Raw genomic sequence first — 23522 nt, 5'->3', positions numbered from 1 at the left:
GAGCAACATGCAATGACAGATCAGGTATCACATGTATGCATATGGACATATATATGCACAAAGAGGTTTGGATTGCCCTTCAGTGACCTGAAATCTATACCTTGAAGCAAAAATTTCAGTATATGCAACACCTAAAAGTAGCTTTAAGACTAAATATCCATTCTCTCTCCCACTTAGTTATTCCTCCAACACCTTAAAAAGGTAGGCTGCCCATCCCTGCAGAATCGGGTAACCTTACAATGCTAATCCAATCTCCACAGTTATTTGGATATCTGCTAAATAAAATAATGTTGGTACATGGAGCCTTCAATACAATTTGATAATCACATTTAGAACAAGCATGCTTGGCCAAAGACTTCCAAGAAAGAGGTTCACCAATAACATAAGCCATGGCTTGTGGATTCCCAGATGTTTTAGCATACAATTCCTGTCATCCCTCACCATTGGCTATGTTGGCTAGGGCTGATGGGAGTTGCAGGCCAAAAGATCGGAAGAGCCATAAGTTGCTCACATCAGGAATGAGTGACAAAAAGATGACTGATCACAGATATGACTCCATGTATGTCAAGGTCTGGTCTTCAAGTGAACAAACTTTCTCTTCCTTTCCATTCCATTCCATTCCTTAAATAACTCTTATTTCCCTCCAAAGTAGGATAAACCTTATTTTCTACATTTATTGTTAGGATTTCCTCATGCGCAAACTAGTAATCTTAATGCCATTATGTCACAATTGTGGTGATATTGTTGTTGACACTGTTGGCATGTAATAATGTTGTTTGTGGCTTACAGCCAATAGGTGTAAGCAACCTAATGTGTCCCAGATATTTTGGACTACAGCTCCCATAAGCCCTACTCAGCACAGCTAATGGTCAAGGATTCTGGGAAGCATAGACAAAAACTTTTGAAGTCTAACCCTTATATAGAGTAAGATGACAAAGCAAGATTTTATCAAAACCCTGGATAGCTGGTGCTGCAGTACTTGGTTATGTAGACCATTGGTCTGACTTACTAGCAATATATTTTATATTATTTCCACAATGTTAACTAATATTCAGATTAAAAGTGAAGGAATTCTTAATTGTTAGAAGATGTTTTAATTTGCTTCCATCCAAATTCTAAGCAGTTCCTGATTTTTATTTATGTTTATTACATCTCTTTGGATCAATTGGGACAAACAAGTCCACATGCTATGTATAGATTTATTGATGAAATGTTTGCAAGGAAGATTTTATGAGATTCACTGTGCTGGAAAAATGGTTAATAACCCAATTGGATATATTATCTCCACAGTGTTGAATCATGTCAAAAAGTCATTGAGCAATGTTGCATCAGAAAATGCTCCTAAAGAGCAAGTGGCCTTCCTGTAAAATATATTGAGTAAAAGGAAGCTGGTGAAGTCCTTCAAATCCTATTACTTTTGGAAACTAGCAGCAAAATCCTATATAGAACTACTCGGGCATTTCCTGACTGAGCTCAGTAGGCCTTACTCCCAGGTAAGTGGGTATAGGATTGCAGCCTTAAAGGAACCTCCAGTGGTCAGAGGCAGTATATCTCTCATGATCAAGTGTCTCCTTCTACCATATATCTGACTGACCACTGTTGGCTGAGGCAGGTGTCAGTCTGAGATGGGATCTGGGAGGTCATTACTGCCCCCCCCCCAACAGATCAGATTATCTAACATCAAGTCCTGGAAGCTCAGTTACACTTTAGATGCATGATGGATGGCCTTTGGCATGCCTTTGCTCCCTGCCGAAGGTAACTTCCCTGGTTTATAGCAGCAATTCTCAGCTTTGATTGGTGTAGCATCTGCAGATGTTCTTGGATAACAGGACCAGACTATAGTCACATATATGATAATACCCTAATTAGAATATAGCACTTGTCTATGTGAGATTGTTTGTTTAGAAACCTTGGCAGGTTCAGAGTACAGGAGTGATTTTCTTAAGTGATCCTGGAGACAAAGTTTGTCAACTTGCTTAAAGAACAGTTTGTCTTACCAGTTTACTTCTGGGCACAATTCAAAAGACTGCCCTTGAACTGTAAGACCCTTGTGAACCTGCGCCTGGGGTACTGCCCTTATATGCACCTGTGTGACTACAGACTTGCTCCAAGCATCCCTGAGTTCTGCAATGTAGAGGGTGCAGGTGGGGTGGTAACACATAGCGAAGCCTTTCAGTTGATGCATCTCAACTCTGAAGCTCCTCCCCTTGTTCATTCACCAAGCAAACATAGTGGTATTTTAAGGTGACAGGTAAATACAGTATTTTCCAATAATTCTTACTGGGCTTTACTGATGTTTGATCTTAATGCTCTTATTTGATTTGTTCATTCGAATGTACTGTGGCATTCTTCTGGTTTCACTAATTATTCATTGCCTTGGAAAACACACCACACCCCATTCCAAGGGTTTTAAACTGGGATGTTGCATGCTTATTATCATTAATGGTTGTTGATGGTCCTTCTGCCTTTCACATGGGGTGGAAGTGGACAATCTTGGGATATGCACTACCAATACATTTTGCACCGTGGCAGGAGCAGCACCAGTAGAATGCTGGACTCAACAGGGTCTGCTTTAGGAAAAAGAGTTGCTCATGCAGGCTGAATGCAGGGGAGAGCCAGTGCAACACAGTCACGCATGTGCACGCTCAGTTGCTGGCTCTGCTTCTGCCTGAAGCCTTGGAGACGACTGCTAGTCAGACTGTGGACGAGACACAAACTCAACAGACCAATGGCCTAACAGATTAAGGCAGCTTCCTATGTTCCTAATGTAAGTTCTTGGGTAGGACTGAAGTAGCTCTTTGGACCCTGGCCATTATCATTATAGTTGCAACTGATCTTAAATCATCCTGCCTTTGCAAGATGGATCTCTGTTCCAAAACAATGGGTACACACTGGTGAAAGGAAGTATGCTTGAGTCCCAAGGCTTTCACTTGGACCTGGGGTACTTGGAAAGAGTGAAAAAGTAACTGGTGGTTAATGCATTTATTTCTGAATATGCTTGCCAGGCAGCACTTTCAAGGTCACAGTGAAATAATTTTAAAAAGGCTAAGCAAGACATTGTATCCTTGTATAAACAACCATAGTTTCTTGCAGAAAACAAGTTAGTCTTTTTTAAAAACCAAATCTTGTGCAGGTTTTAAAACTGCTGAAGGATAGCATAGCAAAAACAAAGGAATGTGTTAGTTATTCGATTTCACGTAACATGGCTGTCTCTGCTAGTAAATGCTTCCCTTTTACCCTGTGATGCTTTACAATGTCTACTGGCCTTTGGAGAAGACCAAATTTAGATGCTGGAGGAAACTCAGGACTTGTGAGCATAAGGACCTCTCAGAAAGGGCTTCTTTGTTTTTATTAATCTGACCCGTATCCTGAAATTGCTAGCATGCATGTTTTCAAAGGGGGACCAGTTGCCAGCATCTTTCATCCAGCAAGCATTGCTACAGGTGAAGACTTTTAATCAGAGGTACCGGAGTGGTGCCTACACACATTGCAGCTACAGTGCAGCCCATGCAGCTCTTCATTCCATACCCTCTCAAAGAAAAGTTTAATGAAACACGGAAAGATGTTGCAGAGCCAGGCTCTTTGTCCCGTTCCTTGAAGCTACTGCTGATCAGAGGGAAGGGAGAGAAAGGAAGTGGCCAAAGGACAGAAGGAAGAGTACGGAGGTTGGGAATGGGGAAAAATAGCAAGATAAAGGGGTGAATAGGAGAAAATGATCACGGTTAGGCCAGGAAAGGAGGGAAGGAAGGTGAGGCTCAGGGAAGGGAGAGAAATAGTGAGGAAAAGAGTTCAGGCAGAGAAATACTGAGACTGGGAGATTTGGTGGTCGGGAACAAACTCTTTCCATTCCTCCCTGCATGGCCGCAGCTCATCTTTTCTCCCTCTCCCCACCTCCTGATTGCCTAGGCCCCTATAGCAGCCATTGTGTGACTAGCCATATCCTCCATGGGAGCAATTTTTGTGATGCTGTCCAGAGCAGACTTTCTCAAATGTGTCCATAGGTCCAAAGAGGTCCGAGACTCCTGCTGTAGCAGACTGTCAAGATGGAAAATTGAATGCTGCTATCCTAGGCACTTATTATAAGAATACAATATATTATTATAATATTGCATTTATATCTTGCCTTTTCCCCTCTTTATAAACCCAAGGCTGCTTATATAGCTCCCTTTTATCTTCACAACAGCCCAGTGAAGTAGGCTAGGCTGAGAGGAAGTAACTGGCCCAAAGTTACTCAGTGAGCTTCACGGCCAAGTGAGACTTACACTCTCACCACTGCACCACAAATGATCTTGGGCAGGGCTGTGCTATTTCTTATCCCCACCTTTTTCCTTCATTGCTTTGTCCTGATCCTGCTGTCACTTTTTCTTTTCCTATAGGCCTTTGCCTGGCCTTCTCTTCCTGTTGCTGAATAGGAACAGTTGATTGGCATCAGGATCAAAAGCAGGCAGAAGAACCGGAAATCCTAACACATCCATTCTGGGGCGAGGCTGAAGGGCAGCGTGGGTGCCACCGGAGGCACCTATGGGTGCCATGTCACTCCCAGGGCTACATTTTTAACCATGGTGCTTGCTATATTAAAAAGTTTATGGTAAAGCTGAGAGATTAACCGTAAATCACTACTCACACACAAGTAGTTAGGCTTATAATGACAGCTAAGTAATGCGTAACAATATCACAGGATTCAGAATGTTGTAATGGTATATTTGCCCAAGAGGAAAATAAAGGAAATCCCCATTTTAAAGACCTTCTCTCCTTTTTAAAGTACAGGAATTTCCCAGCTGGGGAACATATATCCTCTTTATGTGGTTTGGTCTATTATTTGGTTAACTATACTGTTCCATCACACTTACCTCAGTGTGCAGTTTCCGATGCTTAGCATGGGTTTCTCTTTCTAGGATTTTCATAAATAAACCATAGCAATATGGGGCACATTAATCACTTAAAAGGAAAGGAGAGATCTTAACTATAGGAGTGAGCTGCAACTGCAGTCCACTAATGGTTTGTACAATGATTTAATAAAATTTGTAAAGTGCTTTGGCTTCAGTGAGGCTGAGAGGTTCCATTAAAAATGCAAGATTACTATTGGTATGTATATGCATAGTCGGGAAAATGAGAAATCACAGACCAACTATATTGCAATAAAATGGAGATAATGGGGAAAACCTCACAGATGGTTATGCAACTTCATGTTAAGCTCCTCAAGCACAGTTTTCTCCAGTTATTACTTTTAAGGTGCAAGTCAGGCATGATAAGCCTAAAACGCAAATGAATTGATCACAGTCAAACATGTAATCTGCACCTTGGTGGTTTCCTTATTAAGGTATCTGTAGTATACTGGCTAAGAGAATGACTCAATCTTATGCAGGTTTGGGCAGAAAATAGTTCTGGAGTTGTAGGCCAGGACTGTATTCCAAATCAGCCAATGTGGCTTTAAAAAAATTTTTTTTTACATTGTAGATTTCAAGAAAACAAATTAGAAGGGAAAAAAAGCAGTTGTGAATGAATCTAAGTCAACTAATAGATACAAAATTACACATGAAATTTTCTGCCAAAAATAAACTGAAAATTATAGATAAGCTCAATAAAGGCAGACAAAATAGCCATATTGTGTCCATGCACAAATATATGGATATATATACCACCTGTTCAAATACTGAGAGTACCATTAAGTTTTTAATCCATTGCATTGTAGAAGGTGAACGTTTATTCTACCAATGTTATACTGTCTTTTAGCAGTTCAGGGGGCATAGAAAATCAATTTACCTTGACAGCATGGCTAGTGGTTAAGAATTCTGGGAGTTCAAACATCTGGCAGACATCTGGTTGGAGAAGGCTGAGCTAGTGCATTTACGGCTGAAGGAAGGTTCGAGAAGGTTTTTCCTGCTGCACCTAGGTAAGTCACACTCTAACTTGGTCTCCCCATCTGCCTCATGGAAGATAAGAATACTAACTGACCTTCCAGGGTTGTTGTAAGGATTCAAACAAAAAGCAAAACAGAAACCTTTAAAATACCTCTAAGAGGGAAGGCCCCCAAAGGGACTCAGGATGTGCTCAGTGGCAATGCAATGCAGAATGACTTTGTGGGAAAAATGGTAAACGTTTGGGAACAGGAATTGGAATGAAATTCAATCAGGAAGAAACACCTTCCGCACGGCAACATTCTGTTGCAGGTTCCATGTATTCCTTCCAAAGGGCGTGTGTTTAACTGGCCAGTATTGTGTACCTCCCCAGGTCACGATTTTCTAAATGCCTGATCTAATCCCTAAGTTTGTAATAGGCTCAGGAATGACTAGAGGCCTACAGCTGCTTTGTTACAATTCCACACCACTGCTTTGCAGGCATCATTTTGTGCGTAACTTGGGATTGCTCACAGACCTGCCTGATGCTTGGCAGCACCCCCAGCAACGCTTCTCCTGGCTGGGCAATCAGGGACAGCTCCCTGCTGCCTTTCTGCTGCTTCTCCCTCCCTGGAATGGGAGATTGCCCTCGGCTGCTTCTGTTGTCACATGGGGAGGGGGTGTGTTAGCGGCTCAGAGACGCTGAGGGGAGCAGCCGGAGTAGGGCTGCAGCAGCATCAGTAGTAGCAGCAGCAGCGGAGCAAGCAAAACGCAGCCTGTCCCTGCCTTTTTCCACCAGAACTTTTACATGCTGTGAGGTGGAGGTTTTCTCTTTTTGTCTGGGGCAAGGAATGCAGTCAGCCTGATTCCAGGCTGCCGGAACAGGGCAGCACAGGGTTCGAGGAGCCGAGGGAGCAACAGAACGCTACAGAGCCAGCCTGGTACTTGCACCTCAGCCACAGGCGCGCCTGCTGGGCAAAGCACCTCTCTGCAAACAGGAAAGCCATTATCGGTGACACCGGGTGAGCCTGCGGATGAGGCAACGGAGCCGAAAGGAGCATGGAACCCCGGCCATTTGCCTTGGGGGTGAGAGGAAGCCGGAGGCGGCAGGGAGGGCTCCTCCTCGAGGCCGGTGCCACTGCGAGATGGCTGATCCCACTCTGGCTCTGCCTGTGCTCTACGGGGAACTGCTCCGGACAGGTTTATAATCTCAGCCTAGCCGTGGACGAAGGGCTGCCGGCTGACACGCTCGTGGGCGATATCAGCGCCGGGCTGCCTCCGGGGCAAGCGCACCCGGGCGGGTTCTTTCTCTCGGAAGGCAGCGGAGAGTCGGCCGTGTTAGCCGATTTCCACGTGCACACGGACACCGGCATCATCCGCACGGCGCGGCCGCTGGACCGCGAGCGCCGGGCGCGCTACAGCTTCGTGGCGGCCACGCTGCGTGGGGAGATGGTGCAGGTGGGGATCACCGTCGCGGACGTGAACGACCACGCGCCCCGCTTCCCGCGGGACTCGGTGCGCCTCAACGTCTCCGAGCTGAGCCCGCCGGGCAGCACCTTCCGCTTGCCCGCCGCGCGCGATCCGGACGCCGGCAGCTTCGGCACGCAGGGATACTCGCTCCTGCAGCGGGACCAGGGTGAGGCTGCGGGCGGGGAGAGGGAGGAAGGGCCGTTTTTCCAACTGCTCTACGGGATCCTGCCGGACACGCTGGATCTCATGTTGCTGAGACGGCTGGACCGGGAAAAGGAGGACACGCACCGGTTGCTGGTCGAGGCGTGGGACGGCGGCAGTCCGCGGCGCAGCGGCCGCCTCTGGGTGGAGATCCAGGTGCTGGACGAGAACGACAACGCGCCCGCCTTCGGGCAGAGCGAGTACCGCGCGCGCGTGCGGGAAGACGCGCCCGTGGGGAGCCCGGTGTGCCGCGTCCTGGCCACCGACGCGGATCTGGGCGCCAACGGCGAGGTGCGCTACAGCCTCAGCCGCCGCCAGGGAGACCCCCAGGCCGCCGCCGCCTTCGAGGTGGACGAGCGCACCGGGCTGCTGCGCCTGCTGCGGCCGCTGGACCGCGAGGCGCGCGCGCTGCATCGCCTGGCCGTGGAGGCCCGCGACGGCGGCGCCCAGCCCGAGGTGGCCACCGCCCTGGTCGCCGTGGAGGTGCTCGACGTCAACGACAACGCACCCGCCATCCACCTGCTCTACCTCACCGAGGCGGGCGCCAGCGTCTCCGAGGGGGCGCGGCCGGGCGACTACGTGGCCCGCGTGTCCGTCTCGGACCCGGACGAGCAGGAGGCGGCGGCGGGCGGCGGCGCGCCGGGAGGCTCCGTGGCTCTGAGTCTCCAGGGCGGCGACCGCGCCTTCTCGCTGCGGCCCTCTGGCGGCGACAGCGGCGTCTATTTCCTGTGCGTGGAGGGGCCGTTGGACCGGGAGACGCGCGACAGCTACGAGCTCCGCCTGGTGGCCGTCGACTCGGGCGCGCCGCCCCTCTCCTCCCAGCGGGCGCTCGTCCTCCGCGTGGCCGACCTCAACGACCAGGCGCCCGTCTTCGCGCAGTCTCGCTACCGCGCCGCCGTCTCGGAAGCGGCCTGGCCGGGCACCGTCGTGCTGCGCCTCAGCGCCGCAGACGCCGACGAGCCCGGCTCCCTCAACGCCCAGGTGCGCTACGCCCTGGCCCCCCACCAGCCGCACGCAGCTCTGCTGCAGCTCGACCCGCTTGCCGGAGTCCTCAGCACCCGGGCGGGCCTGGACCACGAGCGGGAAGCGGTGCTGGAGGTGGTGGTGCTGGCCCGGGACTTGGGCGAGCCGCCGCTTTCCGCCTCGTGCCTGGTGAGCGTGAGCGTGGAGGATGCCAACGACAACGAGCCCGTCTTCGAGCACCAGGTCTATAACGCCAGCCTGGCTGAGCACTCCGCGGCCGGGCACTGCCTGCTGCAGGTAAGGAGGAGGAAGCAAGACCATCCTTGGCGATGCAGAGCAGAAGCGGGGGCTGCCACGCCACACAGGGCACCTGTGGTCTTCTCCATCCTGCAGCCTCCAGATGTGTTGGACTACAACTCTCTTCATTCATCAGGCCAGCACATCTGGAGGGCTCCATGTCAAGGAAGGTTATTTTAATGGTTGTACAGCACAATTTTACAAATTGCTGTAGCATGTGCATTGTTAATCTGCACCTGTTGAAATTTCACCAAGGGGCAGAAGAAGACCAATTCTTTATTAGACTCCATCGTCTACAGGGCTGAAACAGAAGCAGAAGTTATTTAGGATTTCATGTGCATGTGTCCCTAGATATCTCTGCATAGGAGAAGGTTAAGCACAGCATCACACACCTACCTTGCCTGCACAGTGACATTTGCAAAGTGTAACCATAGGACTGGTTTGTATGTACTGGTGGCAGATTGTGGGTCAACTAATTGTAGGTTAACTGTGGGGTAAGTGAAGATTAGTCTATAGTGTCTGGTTTCAGATATCATGTAATACCCCCTAAACAGTCTCAATTTCAATATTCAAAATGGTTGCAGAACATGCCCAAGAGGTACTGTAGCAACTCACGAGGTAATTAACTCATTATTAGCTGCTGTTATATGCAAACTGTGTGGTAGCAGGTAAGTACAGGTAGCTGGCTGTAGGTGGAAAGAGTGAAGCCACCAAGGGCTGACTTGTTTTGCCATGACTGCTTACACTTTGTGGATAATGGATGGAATAGGAGTGGACCACTGTCTGGAAACTTCTTTTTCTCTCCAAGAAGTGGGAAAATGTCATCTTACTGCTGGGCTGTGACATGTTCATGGCCCATACCTCCAGAGTCATTCTGTAGTCATTTTATTACATCTTTTGTTTGACTGAACTCTTGTTTCCAAAAAGGTGACAGTTCTTGTGCCTTTGTGGTATCTGAATATACTTGTTCATGGATGAACAGATTGGCTAAGCTGGCTCTGGAGACTGAATTTGCTGCCTTGCATTTTGCATGGAGTAAGGTTCTTTTCACTTTCAAGTGGCTTATCACTGAAGAGAAAGGGTAGTGCCTTTCACTAGATGATTTATTGGTATCAAAGTATTGTGACTCCTTTTTGATTTCCAAACCTTAGACAATTCTATTGTCAAAAGCAATGTTTCAGGGACAAACTTTAGTCTTGGCCGAACCTGATGATTTGAGACTTCAGCTACAAAGTGCTGAAAATCATTTCCTTGAATGGTTCTAGGGACAATTATTGGGTTTGCATTTCACTGCACAAGTCCAATTGGGAAATGGCAACTATCTACTTATTTCAGGTGGTTCTCCTTTTCCTTAGTAATTGCCTTGAGTCCTGTGTCTGCAAGCTAGTGCCGAGCCTGCCTGTTTTGGTTAAGATGTTATGCCGATCACTTATTGTTGCCATGGTTCCTTCTAACATAGCTGGCTGCAACATAAATTGTAAGAAGCTAGCGGGGAGTTCAGAAGTACGGTAAGGCAAAAGGAAGGAGCCCAGCTTTCAGTGCATGAAAGGAAACCTGAGTTTGCAAAGTGCCAAGAGACAGGCAAGTTAAGCACCTGGGTAAGAAGGCCAGGGCAGTCAGTCCTTGTGAATTCCCACAACTGAAGCCCACTAAACAAAATATCAAAAGAAAGCTAGTGGGAGCATGTGCTAGACAGAAGTTGTGGCTGTGTATGTAGCTCAGGGAGCAAGCCCCAATTATCTGCTGACCTGGAGATGCTGAACGAGGCAGAGAGTGATTTGTGGACCAGACCTCTGGGGATGTGATAAAGTGTGGCTCTCAAGGTAATTGCTGTCATGGAGAATGAGGGCCTCAGGGAAGTGGGCAGCACTTCAAGGATAAGGGAAATGGTCACTTAGAAGTGATCACTTGTGGGATAAACGCATATCCTGTAGTGCTAACAGTATTCTAGTATGATGGCCATGATGCTAGTCATGATGACTTTATGTAACCACCAGAATCCATGCCTCTGACTACCAGTCACTGGGGCGCAACAGTAGAAGAAGGCCATGTTCTCATGTTCAGCTTCCTCTAGATCAGGGGTCCTCAAACTTTTTCACCAGGGGGCCAGTTGAAAGGTGCTGGTGGGGTGTGCGGGCCAGAAAGGTGGTGCCAGTGGTGCGTGTGGGTGCGTGTTCTGAGGCACGGGCAGGGTGTGTGGCGAGGCGGGGCAGGGGCGGGCATGTGCCGCAAGGCGGGTGCATGAGGCAGCAGCTTGCTCACTTGGAGATAGTTTTCTCCAAGCGAGCAAACCACTGCCTCCCTCTGTGTGGGGCGAGGTGGGCGGCGGCGTGTGTGTGCGTGGGTGCACACATGGTGGGTCCAGATGGGCATGGTGGGCTGGATCTGGCCCCCGAGCCGTAGTTTGAGGACCCATGCTCTAGATGTCTTGTTGGTCAAAGGTTATTGGCCCACAGGTGTTAAGTTCTTGTGCTGGAGAAGCAGTGATGTGGCTTGGAGGTGGAACGCTGCCTTGCACTATCTGAGCAAGTGCCTTATGCTCGTAGTTTAAAGACAGACAAACTGTATTGGACTTGAATGGACATGAGTGCTTTATGCAGACAGTGTTCCTGAATTTGTTGTCCCTACAACAAATGATGCTGACACTAACATCTTAGTGTTAACTGCTTTGATGATAAAGATGCTGTTTGGTTGCATAAATCTTCCACAACTGTTTCTAATCTGTTTTTCAATGTGTCATGTCAGGATACATTTACTAAATAAATTGAATAAATAAATAAAAATAATACTTTGCAACACGATCCAGTGCATGTTGCCTAGTAAGGTGTAAGTCCCATTGACATGTTCTCAAGCATTACAGGATTGCTGCCTTAGCTTGTATCCAATGGTATCATTCTGCTGACAGAAGTAGGTCCAGCAGCAGAACTAGGAAGGAGTGATTCTCTTCCTCCACAGGCCCTCTCCACTCTTGTATCCTCAAAATCTGTTCTTGAGGGCTGGAAATAATTCTGGACCAGATCTTTGGGCAGCACTGAGGGCTGTGAAGGGATGGAGAGAGGGATCTCCCTTACATTCTGGCTAGCACATTCTTCTTGGCAAACACCCTAGAGTTTGAGGATGGCAAGTAGTGCACTGGGCACCAGTACACGGATTATAAACTAATTCAGCAACAGCATGAATAGGGTGGGAATATGTGACTGGAAAGGCTCCAGGTGGAATGGAGTTATTACCGCACCAGAAAGCCAAGCCAGAAATGCACTCTAAAAGAAATATTTCATCTGCAGATGAACACATTAGTACAGGAAAGGTCTGAGTTGTTTCTGCTACAAGCATATCTATATGCTGGCTGCTTTTATGCATTTTGAGAGATCCGGAGTATCATGAGTACTCTTCTATAACTTGTGTGGATATGGTGTGTCTTTAACTTTCTTGTTATTTTCCTCTCTTTCAGGATGTAAAACTGCCTTACTAATTAACCTCTTAATCTTATTAATTAGCCTCTTCCTCAATAATTGTGCCCAAGCTATAAGAGTTCATTGGACTATGTTGTCCTGAGGATGAGACACTGGTATTCAAACAGCCTATGACTGAATTAACAATAAACAAAATAAAATTTTATGTGTACATTAAAGGTATCGGTTTCAAGATGTTCTGTAACTTTTTCTTAGTAAGCAAACAATGTATAATAATAACTTTTGATGGAAGTATCTCACTCTTTCTCTTCTCAATCACTCCTTACATCATTACACTGTGATGTACCTAGTTTGTATTGATGAGCAGCATTTTGCGGAAAGGTGGTGTTCAAATCTGAAAAATCTTCCTAATAATAAGTACAGGTCAGAGGACAAATGGCTGATGAGCAGCGCTTGTGAAAGGGATCTTGGGGTACTGGTTGACTGCAGGCTAAACACGTGTCAGCAGTGTGATGCGGTGGTTAAGAGGGCGAACGCCACCCTTAGTTGCATAGCCAGAAGCATGGCTTCAAAATCAAGAGAGATATTACTGCCACTTCATACTACTCTGGGGAGCCTGCAACTGGAGTATTGTGTTCAGTTCTGGGCTGCACAGTACAGGAAGACTATAGCCAGGTTGGAATTGATGTAGCGTAGGGCCACAAGGATGGTGGCTGGATTGCAGGGAAAGTGGTATGAGGCAAGACTGAGGGAACTGAGGTGGGTATAGGTGGGTAGAGACCTGTTTTCCCCTGTGGAAGAGGGCAGGGCACGTTCCAATGGAGCAAAGCTCAGGAAACCAAAGTTACATTTGGATGCCAGGAAGTACTTCCTGACAGGACTGCATGGAAATGGAATGGGCTTCCACAGGAGGTGTTGAAGACCCACTGGTGAGGGTGTTCAAGGATAGGCTGGATGTGCACAAGGTAGGTATGTCATGAGCGGAGCCAGCTGGAGCCAGGAGTCAGACTAGATGGCCTGGGAGATCCCTTCTGACTCACTCTGTTTCTATGATTCTATCCTCCCACAAGAATGTCCTTGATTTAGGTCTGAGATGCCTGTTTCGTCTTTCAGTGAAAAGCACTGGCTGGGCGAGGGGTGCTTTTCTCTGAAAGGGGTGAAGCAGGGGTGCACATTATGCCTTTTGTTGCATTATTCCGCTGCTCTTAGGAATTCTATGCACGAGGAGTTTAATCCTCTGCTGCATTGAGGGTTTTTCCATTTTCACTGGTTTGTTCTTGGGATTTGTATTTCTTTGCGTATCGAGATATTCTAATAATCAGCCACAAGGTGGTGCTGTGGTAAAGCTGCATTATTATGGACGTGCAACTTCTCATGAGGTTTGTTCCAGTTTATCAGGATCTAAAATTGAATACCAGACTTTCCCTGCTCTACATTCCTTACTGACAAGGCTAGAAAACACAGGAAAAGGCTTTAGAGGACAGTGTTGTGAAAAGGTTATGTACACTTCTTGAATGAGGGATCATGAGAACACTAGATGCCTAACAGAAAAGCCCTTATTGTCAGGATGTTTTCTCAGTGTTAATCCAAATTTACCCGGTTTTAACTTAAATCTTGGTACTTGTCATACCTTCAGTGAATCTAGCAAACAACTGGTCTGCATTCTTTCTAGCCTTTTTAAAAGTTATTTATAAGCTATAGATAAGTTTAACTCTGGATTATTTGTCTGTCAACAGCCCAGAATTCTGGTTTTGGATGACATGGCAACAACCCAGAGAGAAAGTATTTTTAATTTTTTAATTATTACTTTCATTTAGAAATAGAATACAGAAAAATTAAAACTGGTACCAAGGGATCTTAAACAAACTTTACATAAGATATCAAGATCAAAAATGTTCACAAAAAATCAGTAATTGTTATCTCTTCTACACTCAGTTAAATTAATCAGTACTTAATTGAAACTTATAGAGCAATTATTCTAATTTATAATTCTTAATGCTGACTTATTTTCCATTCCTTTAAATTTGATTTTATATAACAAAGCATTTGTATTTATAACTGAGTAATGATATTTTTACAAGCTCTATTAAGTAAATAGTATATATTAAGCTTTTCATTTATTGTTAAATTCTTCAGTGTGTCTTCTACTTATGTAACTAGTTAGTTTTGCCATGACTGAATATTCAGCTATCTTATTTTTCCAATCTTCTTTAGTTGGGTGAACTTCCATTTTGACTCTGTTATAACTCGGAGAAGCTATCTTTGTGTGGAAGTGGGTAGGCATGTGGGAACCATCAAGCATGTTCCCTTCTGCTGCATTTCCAAATCCATGGGAGTGAGCATGTGTTCTGTTGGTTGTTGGCAAACAATTCAGTGTGTGCTTACAGCAATCGTTATAAGGCTGGGAACCAGAGAACTGCCATCAGAAATTACTCAAGCAGTGGGGCTTCCCTCTTTCCTATGACGTCTGTTAGAACAGTGAAGTCTCTTGGAATAGTGCTGGATGTAGAGCAGGGTCTTGGTTTTGTGGGGAGAAATGGAAAGGCTTTGGTCAAACAGGAGTTCCTTCTCTCAATACTTTTAGGATTTAATTTCTATAATTTTTTTTTAGTTCAGTGTCTATTGGAAAAGTAGCTTCTATAAATTTTGATGATAGTTTGCTTTCTTTCAATCAAATATATTTTTTTATTGGCTTCCTTCGTTTGTTACCTCCACAGTCACGCATTACCTTATGCACATTCACAATGTTCTGGAACTACTACGAATGTGTATAATGTGCAATTAATGTTGTAGGAGAACGCCAAAAAGTCACAAATTGGCAAGCAGAAAATTGGTTTTCAGCAACACTTCCCCATATGTTTCTTTCATTTTGGCATTCTCAATATTCTGTTCTAGTTTGATGTTCCAGGATTCTATAATTTATAATTTTGCAGCTATTGTAGTCACATACAAAGCAGTACTTGTATCAGCATTTTTATGACAATCATTTTTAAAAACTAGGACTAATAAAAAAGCAATTACATTCTTGTAGCCTGCACCTGCTGGACGCTAGTAATGTATTTCAGATATTAAAGAACAAAATAAGGAAGACAGTCATTCATGTACAATTGACATAAAGAAGCAGATGCTTTAACTTTGGTTTATTTATTTATTTATTGCATTTGTATGCCACCCCATAGTTTTGCTATAAGTTTTGCTATTAGTTGTCTCTTGCCATCACTGTATCAGGATTTTGTAAGGAAAACGTTCTATTCTGGACTCAATTGTGCTTAGATCTGAATTTTCATAGTTTGCTGTCTAGGGGAATTAGGATGCTATGAGACAGAGAGCTGTTAGTGCTGCTAATCAAAAACACGGTACAGGTATTCTCCCTTTGCTTGCTTAACATTTTCTTTAACTGTCAAGGAAAAAAAAAGATGAAAGAAGCATTGGGAAAACATGGGAAGACTACAAATTGGAAATGTCATTGCGTGGTCCACTTGTAAAAGTCCATGAACGAGGCAGGGCAACTGGACAAAACAAGACTTGCCTGGAAGGAACATAACCACAGATAACACCTGGTGATTTGGGCTGGCAACAGAAATTCCCTAAGCGATGCATCCAGCTGCCTCAGAGCTTGCTGCAGCATTGTGAGGTTGATGCCTGTGTGATGGGAGGTAGCCATGGAAGTGGCTTCTGCTGGTGAATCTCTCTTTCCGAATCAGGATGAATGCATTCAAAAGTTATCAAAAATAAGAAGGTAACCATATAAAAGCATCAACAGCAAGACCATAAGCAGCAGGAAGGTAAAGCAGCAGAACCAGCAGTTCACATTGTGGGTCCATCTGAACAAAGCAGCTTTGACCCAATGAACACAAGGCTGGAAGGGAAGGGAAGCACAGGCTGCCTGCACATCTGTAATATTAAAAGCTGATGGATGGCTGTTGGTCAGCACCATAGCTCCAAACCAACTACGTTGCAGGGTAGCTATTGTGAAGATAAAATGAAGCTACATAAGCTACCTTGGGCTCCTCGGAAGAGAAGAAAGATGGAATATAAATGCTATACTATAATATAAATATTATATTAATAACAAACATAGTAGAGTTTGAAAGTGTTTTACATTTGTATTATAAATGTGTCATCATCATATAAGATTTCTGAGTGAAAATTTCATGGAAATTTACAGGTGATTCATGCTTCTTAAGAAGAAAAGCAGGTATTTTGATCCAGTGATTGAATCTATGGCTAATCCCTTATATTAGGATGGAGAGCCAGTGTGGTGTAGTGGTTAAGAGCATGGGACTGGGACTCAGACAGACTGGGTTCTAGTCCCCACTCAGCCATGGAGTCAACTGTGTGACTTTGGGCCAGTCACAGACTCTCAGCCCAACCTACCTCACAGGGTGGTTGTTGTGGGGATAAGATGGAGGAGGAGATGTAAGCTGCCTTGAGCCCTTTGTTGGAAAAAGGCAGGATATAAATTGAAAAATAAATAAATATCAGGTGTGCTACAGTACTATAGGTCAGTCTTTCTCTGGTGTAGTTAGACTGTAACACCTGTTATCTCTGACCATTGGCCATACAGGTTTGGGATGGGGGGAGTGCCTAAGAACATCTAGGAACTCTAGTTTGGCAGAAGTTCATTCAGGGTGTAGGGAAAGTGCTGGAAAATAGTATTTGCCTTTTGTGTTTCTGTTTTTCTTCTAACTGGATTCAGATGTACTTTCAAGGAAAGGGGCTGATTTGTATTCCTGAGATCAATATCAATACCTCAGATCTGCAAAGCATTTTAATCACCTGCTAAACTAGATATTCTGTTACTATGGATGGTCTGTATTTATTTAGAAAGCTTAAAACTGATGGTTTGCATTCCTTGCTACAGGGAGTGATTTGTGTGACACAGGTGTAGAAAAACTACAAACGTAGCCCAATGTAGAAAGGTTGCACAGCATCAGTGTGGGGTGTTCTTAACAATCGTGCAAAGAGGATAACCCATTTCCTCTCACTTTCTCTTGTTTAGAACCTCTGAAGCCACTCAGTTAGCACTTCTTAGAAGCCAACCCTAAAATCTGTACATTTCAGCACTGTGATTTTATAAAAGAAGAATTAGCTCACTTTCATCCATTTGTTCCTGCTCTTCTTTAAGTACTTTTGCAGTCTGCTGAAAAAAGGCATCTCTTTGTAAAAAGTAGAATAGCATGGAGCTTTATCAGGAGGTAGATCTGAAAGCTGTCAATACCACCAGTGGAAACAATGTTTTTAAAATCATGTAAATTCAGCTTGGGACTTGCTGCTGGGTATATGCATCTGAGCAGAAACAATGTGGTATGCCTATGAAGTCTGGCTAAAATCTGTTTCCACTTTGGTTAGAAGGCATAAGAGAGTCTAGCTAAGATGATGCTTTCTTTTTAAACAACAACAACTGGACAGTCTTCCATACTTGAAAGAGCTGTTGAGCTTTTGAGACCTTGAGTTCATCTCCGGACATAAAGTGGGTGGATGCAAGGGTGGCTTTGCATTGTAGGTATTCATGGTCTGGTAAAACCAGCAGCCCAGTATTCCTTGTGTTTTATTTATTTATTTGATTTATATCCCACCTTTACATCAGAAAGGGCAACTCAGGGTGGCTTCCCTTTCTTTCCAGGTGCATAAGACCCCTTCGTGTCCTGATCTGACATTAGGACATAGATAAACGTCAGAGTGCATTGTTCTATCTCTTAAAGGGCTGTGAATGCGTGCGTTTGTGCATGCACATGTGTGTTTGCAAGGCTGATGAATCTTCAAGGTGAGACTTGTGGAATAGAAAACTATCTTGAGAGCCTTATAGCAGTTTGTGGCTTCTTTGCACTTCACAAAAATGTGGAATAATGTTTCTGTTGTACCTCTTAAGATATTCTTTTTGATTTGCTTCGCATTCTTTTTTTAACAGGTCATTTTAGACTAATTGCAAATGCTGATTTCTTTTTTCCTCATGAGCACCACAGTATTTTCCATTGAACCAGCCTGCTACCATTATTCCTGTCTTAATAATGTTAATCTGATTCATTTCTTGCGCATGTATTGTAACTGGAAGAAGCCATTGATTCCAGGGTTGTGTGGGGGAGGGGAGAACGCTGTGCTGATTGCTCATTCCATGCTGTGTCACTTGGTGGCCTAATTTACATTTTACTGAATTCCCTGGTCCATGACTTGAATTAAGGTTCAATCAATTGACTGCGGCAGTATGACCTTCACAAGGTCATTCTGTTTTCTGCTTAGCAAGCCAGTTGTTTCTTGTCAGCATAAGACCTGAAAAACACACTGAAATTAAACAAAGGCCGAATATGACTTATTAGCATTTTTCTCTGAGGTTAAGATGCCTTTTGGATTTAAATAAAGCTTCCTTATCTTCATTGATTTTTGCTTGAGGGGCTTTGATATGTTTTCCCTATAACTCTTGGCCTGGTGGTGAAGCTCAGGAAAGTTTATACAGATTAAAGCTCTTTTTCTTTTAACACATGCTGCAATAAAGAAATGTAGTGTATTTAGCGGAGGTCATTTTACAACTTCCAGAGGGCTAGCCATGTTAGACTGTTGTGACAAACACAACACTTTCAGCATCTTAAAGGTTAACAACATGATTTAATCCCCAAATAGTTGTTCTTCTCCAGTCCACTCATTCACTGCAATTGCTGAGGACTTTCTCTGTGTGTTGCCACTGTCTGAAGTACATCAAGTAGGGATGGCAAGGCAGGGGGGACTACAGCTGTTTTCAGTGTTGGCTGCTTACCTTGGAAACACATGTGCTCTGTGTACTGTTTACTGAAATGGAAAATTGCTGTGCTACTTGTATGCCTTGCAGGACCTGCCCTCCCATGAGGCAAGGTGAGTCCTCAGTTCAGGTTGCAAATCAAGAGGGGTAGTAAATTGTTTCTTCTCTCACTGGAAGGGCTTCATGTGGACAGTAGAGTTCCAGCCCTTCTTGCCTGCTGTGCAGATTATACAACAGAAGAACAGTTCTTCTGTGCAGTTCCAGTTCAAGGGGTTCCTTGGAGCAGACATGCTTCCATCTCTTTTCCTAAGGACACTTCTTGACCAAGGGCTTGGATAGCTGGACTTGCCTTGCAGGCCACCCACCCATTCGCTGGCACTGGGAGGGTCCAAGAGAGTGAGAAGTCTGGCAGTCTGGTTCTCCAGTGAGGTATCCACCTGCTCAATCTTTTGCTTTGAGGACTCTCCAAAAGTGAGACATTCTTTTGGGCACAAATCCTGGACATGGAGGGCTCCTTTCTCAGTGAGGCAGTATGGCAAGGAAAGGTCCTGGAGACTCTGGTATCTCTGGTTTCTTGCTAAAAACCCAAGGTCCACTTTTGTGAACCAGGTACGGGTAGTGGCTTGGAAGGGGGCCAAATGCAAAATCTCTGGCCTTTTACATTTTTCACTTCAAGTACTAAAGTAAGCTGTGACAAGCTATTAAAAAGGGATGGCAAAACAGTAACCTATTCTCTCAAGAAAAGAACTAAGAAAACATTAAATCCAGAACTTTACAAGGTAAACAAATAGAAATTAAAAGAGAAATTGAAAAGTACAGTGGCACCAAATAATAAAATTGATGGCCTCTTGAACATTCTGTGGTAGGCATAGAAGAAACAAATATGACATGCTTAACTTTTCTAATAAAAGCCACTGAATTTAAAATAAACCAGGTCAATAGGTCTAATAAGTTGCCTTTTATCTTAAAAACTCATTGTAGAATGAAAGCCCAAGTAGAATTCCCATTATTTAAGTATGAGTAAACCAAGGCCCTATTTTCTCAGAATCTTTACTGTAGATATGGAATAGAAGCCAAGCTCAGGCAAGGAGTGGTTGGACTTTAGCAAAAATGCCTCTATATGGTAAAAAGGAAAACCTGTTTTCTGCTAGCATTTGGAGAAATGAAGAGAAGCATTGATGGGCTTCTTAAACAAGATTGTTGCTTTGTCTGTTTCCTCAGTCCCAAGACATTTATGGAAATTCTTTGCACAGTTTCAGTAAAAAAAAAAAACACCCACTTAATACACACAATTTCAAAATCATATAAATGTGTTACCCGCAGGTTGCAATCCTGTGACACTTGCCTGGGGGCAAGCCCAGTTTAATGCAGTGGTTCTTCTGTTAGCCCGCATAGATGTTTCTCTTGTTTGATCAACTCAAATGTCACCAGGCATGAACAAGCTTTTATAATCTACAGATCTCTTAATCAGGCAGAACATTACAAGAAAGGGTAACTTGATTTTAATTCCTGATATCTGCGTGATCAGAATCTTAACATGGACCGAGAGAGGAAGTCTTTGGGAACATACAAATTAAGCTGTAACAGGTGATGTGATGGTTTCAGGCAGCATGTATGATCTGGGGATGTTAGAGACATCCACAGCTGCATGTATATGATCTAGCTGTGGCTACCGCTCTTACTGCAGGCCTCACTGCATTTTTATATTGTAAGTCATGTCATGAGCCCTTGCAGTGGTAATGTGCAAAATATGAGTGTTTCAATAAAAGAACAGCATCTTCGGATATATTTTCATTTTGCTTCTCAACCCAGAGGATTTCCAGACAGATCACATGAACTAGCTAAAACAGCAGTAAAACTACAGAATAATTTTGCTCTGTTTCCAAGATGGATTTCTTGATAGTGATAAAGGTAGGCAATTGTTTAGAATCGATCTATTCTAAATTAAATAGCACTATGCTCAGAAGTTTGTTTGTTTGTTTGCAAATCTGGATCTGGGAATTCTTGTGCTTTCCCCGCACCACAGTTGTGTGTCGAACGGGCTTATAACATGCCCTTAATATGTATCTTAGATTTATAAAATACTTTATAGGATGTGACATACTTTCATTTTTTAACAGACTTTGAAATACTGTGGGACACAATGAAAAGTAATGTGTTTGTCTTGGGCCCCATAACTGCCCATTCTAATGAGGTATGTTGTGATGTGATTGCTTTTTGGATTAAGGTAGTGCACAACTATAAAGCATGGTGCATGGTGCATGGATTTTAATATTGGTTCACTTCATTTTAAGAGTCGTAAACTCTGTGGTAGACTAGGTGCATTACAGAGGCTCCAGTCCACAAACTGATGAAGCTGTCTTTTAAGTTCAGAGCTAGGGAAAACATGACAAGTTCCTAGGAGCTGGTATCAAAGTGGGGTCATTACTGCATTAAGATCATCTGAAGATATATAGGCACCAGCATGCATAATATATAAAACTTCCAGAGCAGTGAACCTTTTAGAACCTAGAACCAGGACTGTGTGAAGATGTTAGAATTGCTGAGCATCTCCTAAGCAGCATTAGAGCATAAGACTGTAAGGACAAGAAAACCATGTGGGATCAGACCAGTGGCTCATCTAGTTCATTCTGTAGTCCATGACTATGAGCTTAACTGCAGATGACTTTAGCTCATGTTTGAACATCACAGTTTTGTTTTCTAGAAGTCCCTGTTGCACATCATTTCTTTCAAATTATATTCAGAATTGGTTGCTAGTGATACAAGTGGAAGGTGCTCTTAGACTTATATCCTGCTTATGGGCTTCTCAGAGGCATCTGGTTGGCCAGTGTTTGAGCAGGATGCTTGCCTAGATAGGCCTTGGGTTTGATCCAGCATTGATCTTACGTTCTTAATAAGAAAACCTGTATATGAAACTATCATGTGCTGGATCTAGAGGTGTCCTGCTGAAGCAGAAAGCCTCATAAATCAGATTCTTCAGAGAGGAAGGGTAATTAGAAGGGCCTAGAAGACAAGTTAAAATAAGCACTGAGTTAGGAAACTAGGAGCCAGAGGCTGAAGAAGGCAGCAGGCCAACAAAGATTGCTTTTTGAATGCATGGCACATCGAAGGTGTGAAAATTAGCTGCTATTGTTGATTCTCTAGAAAAAGCTGAAAATGCACAGAAATGTGTTTCACTATCTGTTCATGTAGCTGGTTGGTTCTGTTTTTCCATCTTTTTCATTTTATGTTATATGGTATGCGACTTGCATGATGACTTTCATGACATAAATACACAGTCCGCCAGCCAGTGTAGCATCATGTTTTGTGATGATGTGTGAGCATCAATTATGGCATGTTTCTTTCTAGGCACCATTTGTACTGCAGTACCACTTTAAAAGTGGTATCTAAAACAACATTATATAGTTTTAAATGCACTATCCATCTACCCTCTGTATACTAATGGAATAGATACTACAAGATATAGTTTTGCCTCTTAGTGGGAGCCTAGAGCTAACCTTCCCCTAATCCATCCCATAGACCCAATTCTCATATTCTTTTTCTTCCTTGTAATTTCTGTTTGTTTTCCAGAATACAAAGTACTGTAAAGTTGTTTTACTTAGATTCTTCAGTCTTTCTGAAGATCAGCAGTTCTAGAAAAGTATTCCTGAGCTAATATTTTTTGGTGCACAGAAACAAAGAGCTGGTAAAGTCTGTGTTTACAAGCCTTGTTCATTTGTATTCCAAAGACAGACTTTTCCAATGTCAATTAAACATTTTGCTGACTTTGTGAATCTTGATTTATGGCTAGAAATTGTTTTGGGAGGAACGGGAAGGAAAGAAGTTGATTAGGTGAAGAGGAGGGAGTATGATGGGTGAAGTCCCTTGTCAGTCTAATCCTAGGCCAGTGAGTAGCGTGCAATGCCACTACCTTTGCTTTAAAGAAGGCAGACTTCTTTAAGTGAGTAGCATTAATTAATTGCATTTAAGGTCTTGTTCTCCTATATAATAGTTTCCTTATGAGACACAGGAGGCAATCAAAAGTGGGGTTTTGTTTTGTTTTTTGTTTTACACATTTGTAATGTGAGCTGAGTGAGATGAGTGAGTCCAGAGAGTACAATAAATACTTTTTTTGAAAGAAAGACATGGGACAGTGTTTCAAGCCTCCTGGAACTGCCAGAAGAGTTTATTAGGAAAATCACTGTGCTCCTTTTGTTAGCACAATGGTTGTAGAGCATTGCAGAAGGGTGCCTCACTTTTCTTGCGATCAGAAGTAAGTCTGCCTGGGAAAGAGGACAGTCTTAGGGAGAAGGAATTTTTGCATAAGGAGATTCAGCAGTTACAGAAGGAGTCAAGCACTCCTCCTTCCCACTGACCGTCCTATGTAAACGCCTGTTGCATACATTTCCTGTAAATGTTGCATTGGGAACCTGAGATGGCATCTAATTTAACCTTAGAAATTCCTATTATTTTGGTTTAGCATTTCTGTCTCCGCTCTCCTTAATGCATCAGGGAACAAGATATGATATACAATGCTGCTTATTTTTTATTTGTTTCTGCTCGAATGAGTACTGAATCAGCTATGAATGCTAATCTGAGGTTTGTTTCACCCACCTCTATCCTTGGGAG

The 23522-nt window shown here is 43.9% G+C and overlaps 1 protein-coding gene across 1 annotated transcript in view; it reads left to right on the top strand.

Annotated features, from left to right (window-relative positions):
• Positions 1-6896: 6896 nt before the first annotated feature.
• Positions 6897-23522, top strand: part of DCHS2 (dachsous cadherin-related 2) — a 108584-nt gene continuing 91958 nt past the window's right edge. Inside the window, exon 1 of the mRNA XM_044430672.1 lies at positions 6897-8768. Within this exon, the coding sequence (XP_044286607.1) occupies positions 6897-8768 (1872 nt within the window). The remainder of the gene's footprint in view (positions 8769-23522) is intronic.

The sequence above is a fragment of the Varanus komodoensis genome, unplaced genomic scaffold (genome assembly GCF_004798865.1).
Source record: "Varanus komodoensis strain SLA01 unplaced genomic scaffold, ASM479886v1 scaffold21, whole genome shotgun sequence".
Classification (NCBI taxonomy): Eukaryota; Metazoa; Chordata; class Lepidosauria; order Squamata; family Varanidae; genus Varanus; species Varanus komodoensis.
This window is presented reverse-complemented; position numbering and strand designations above follow the sequence as displayed.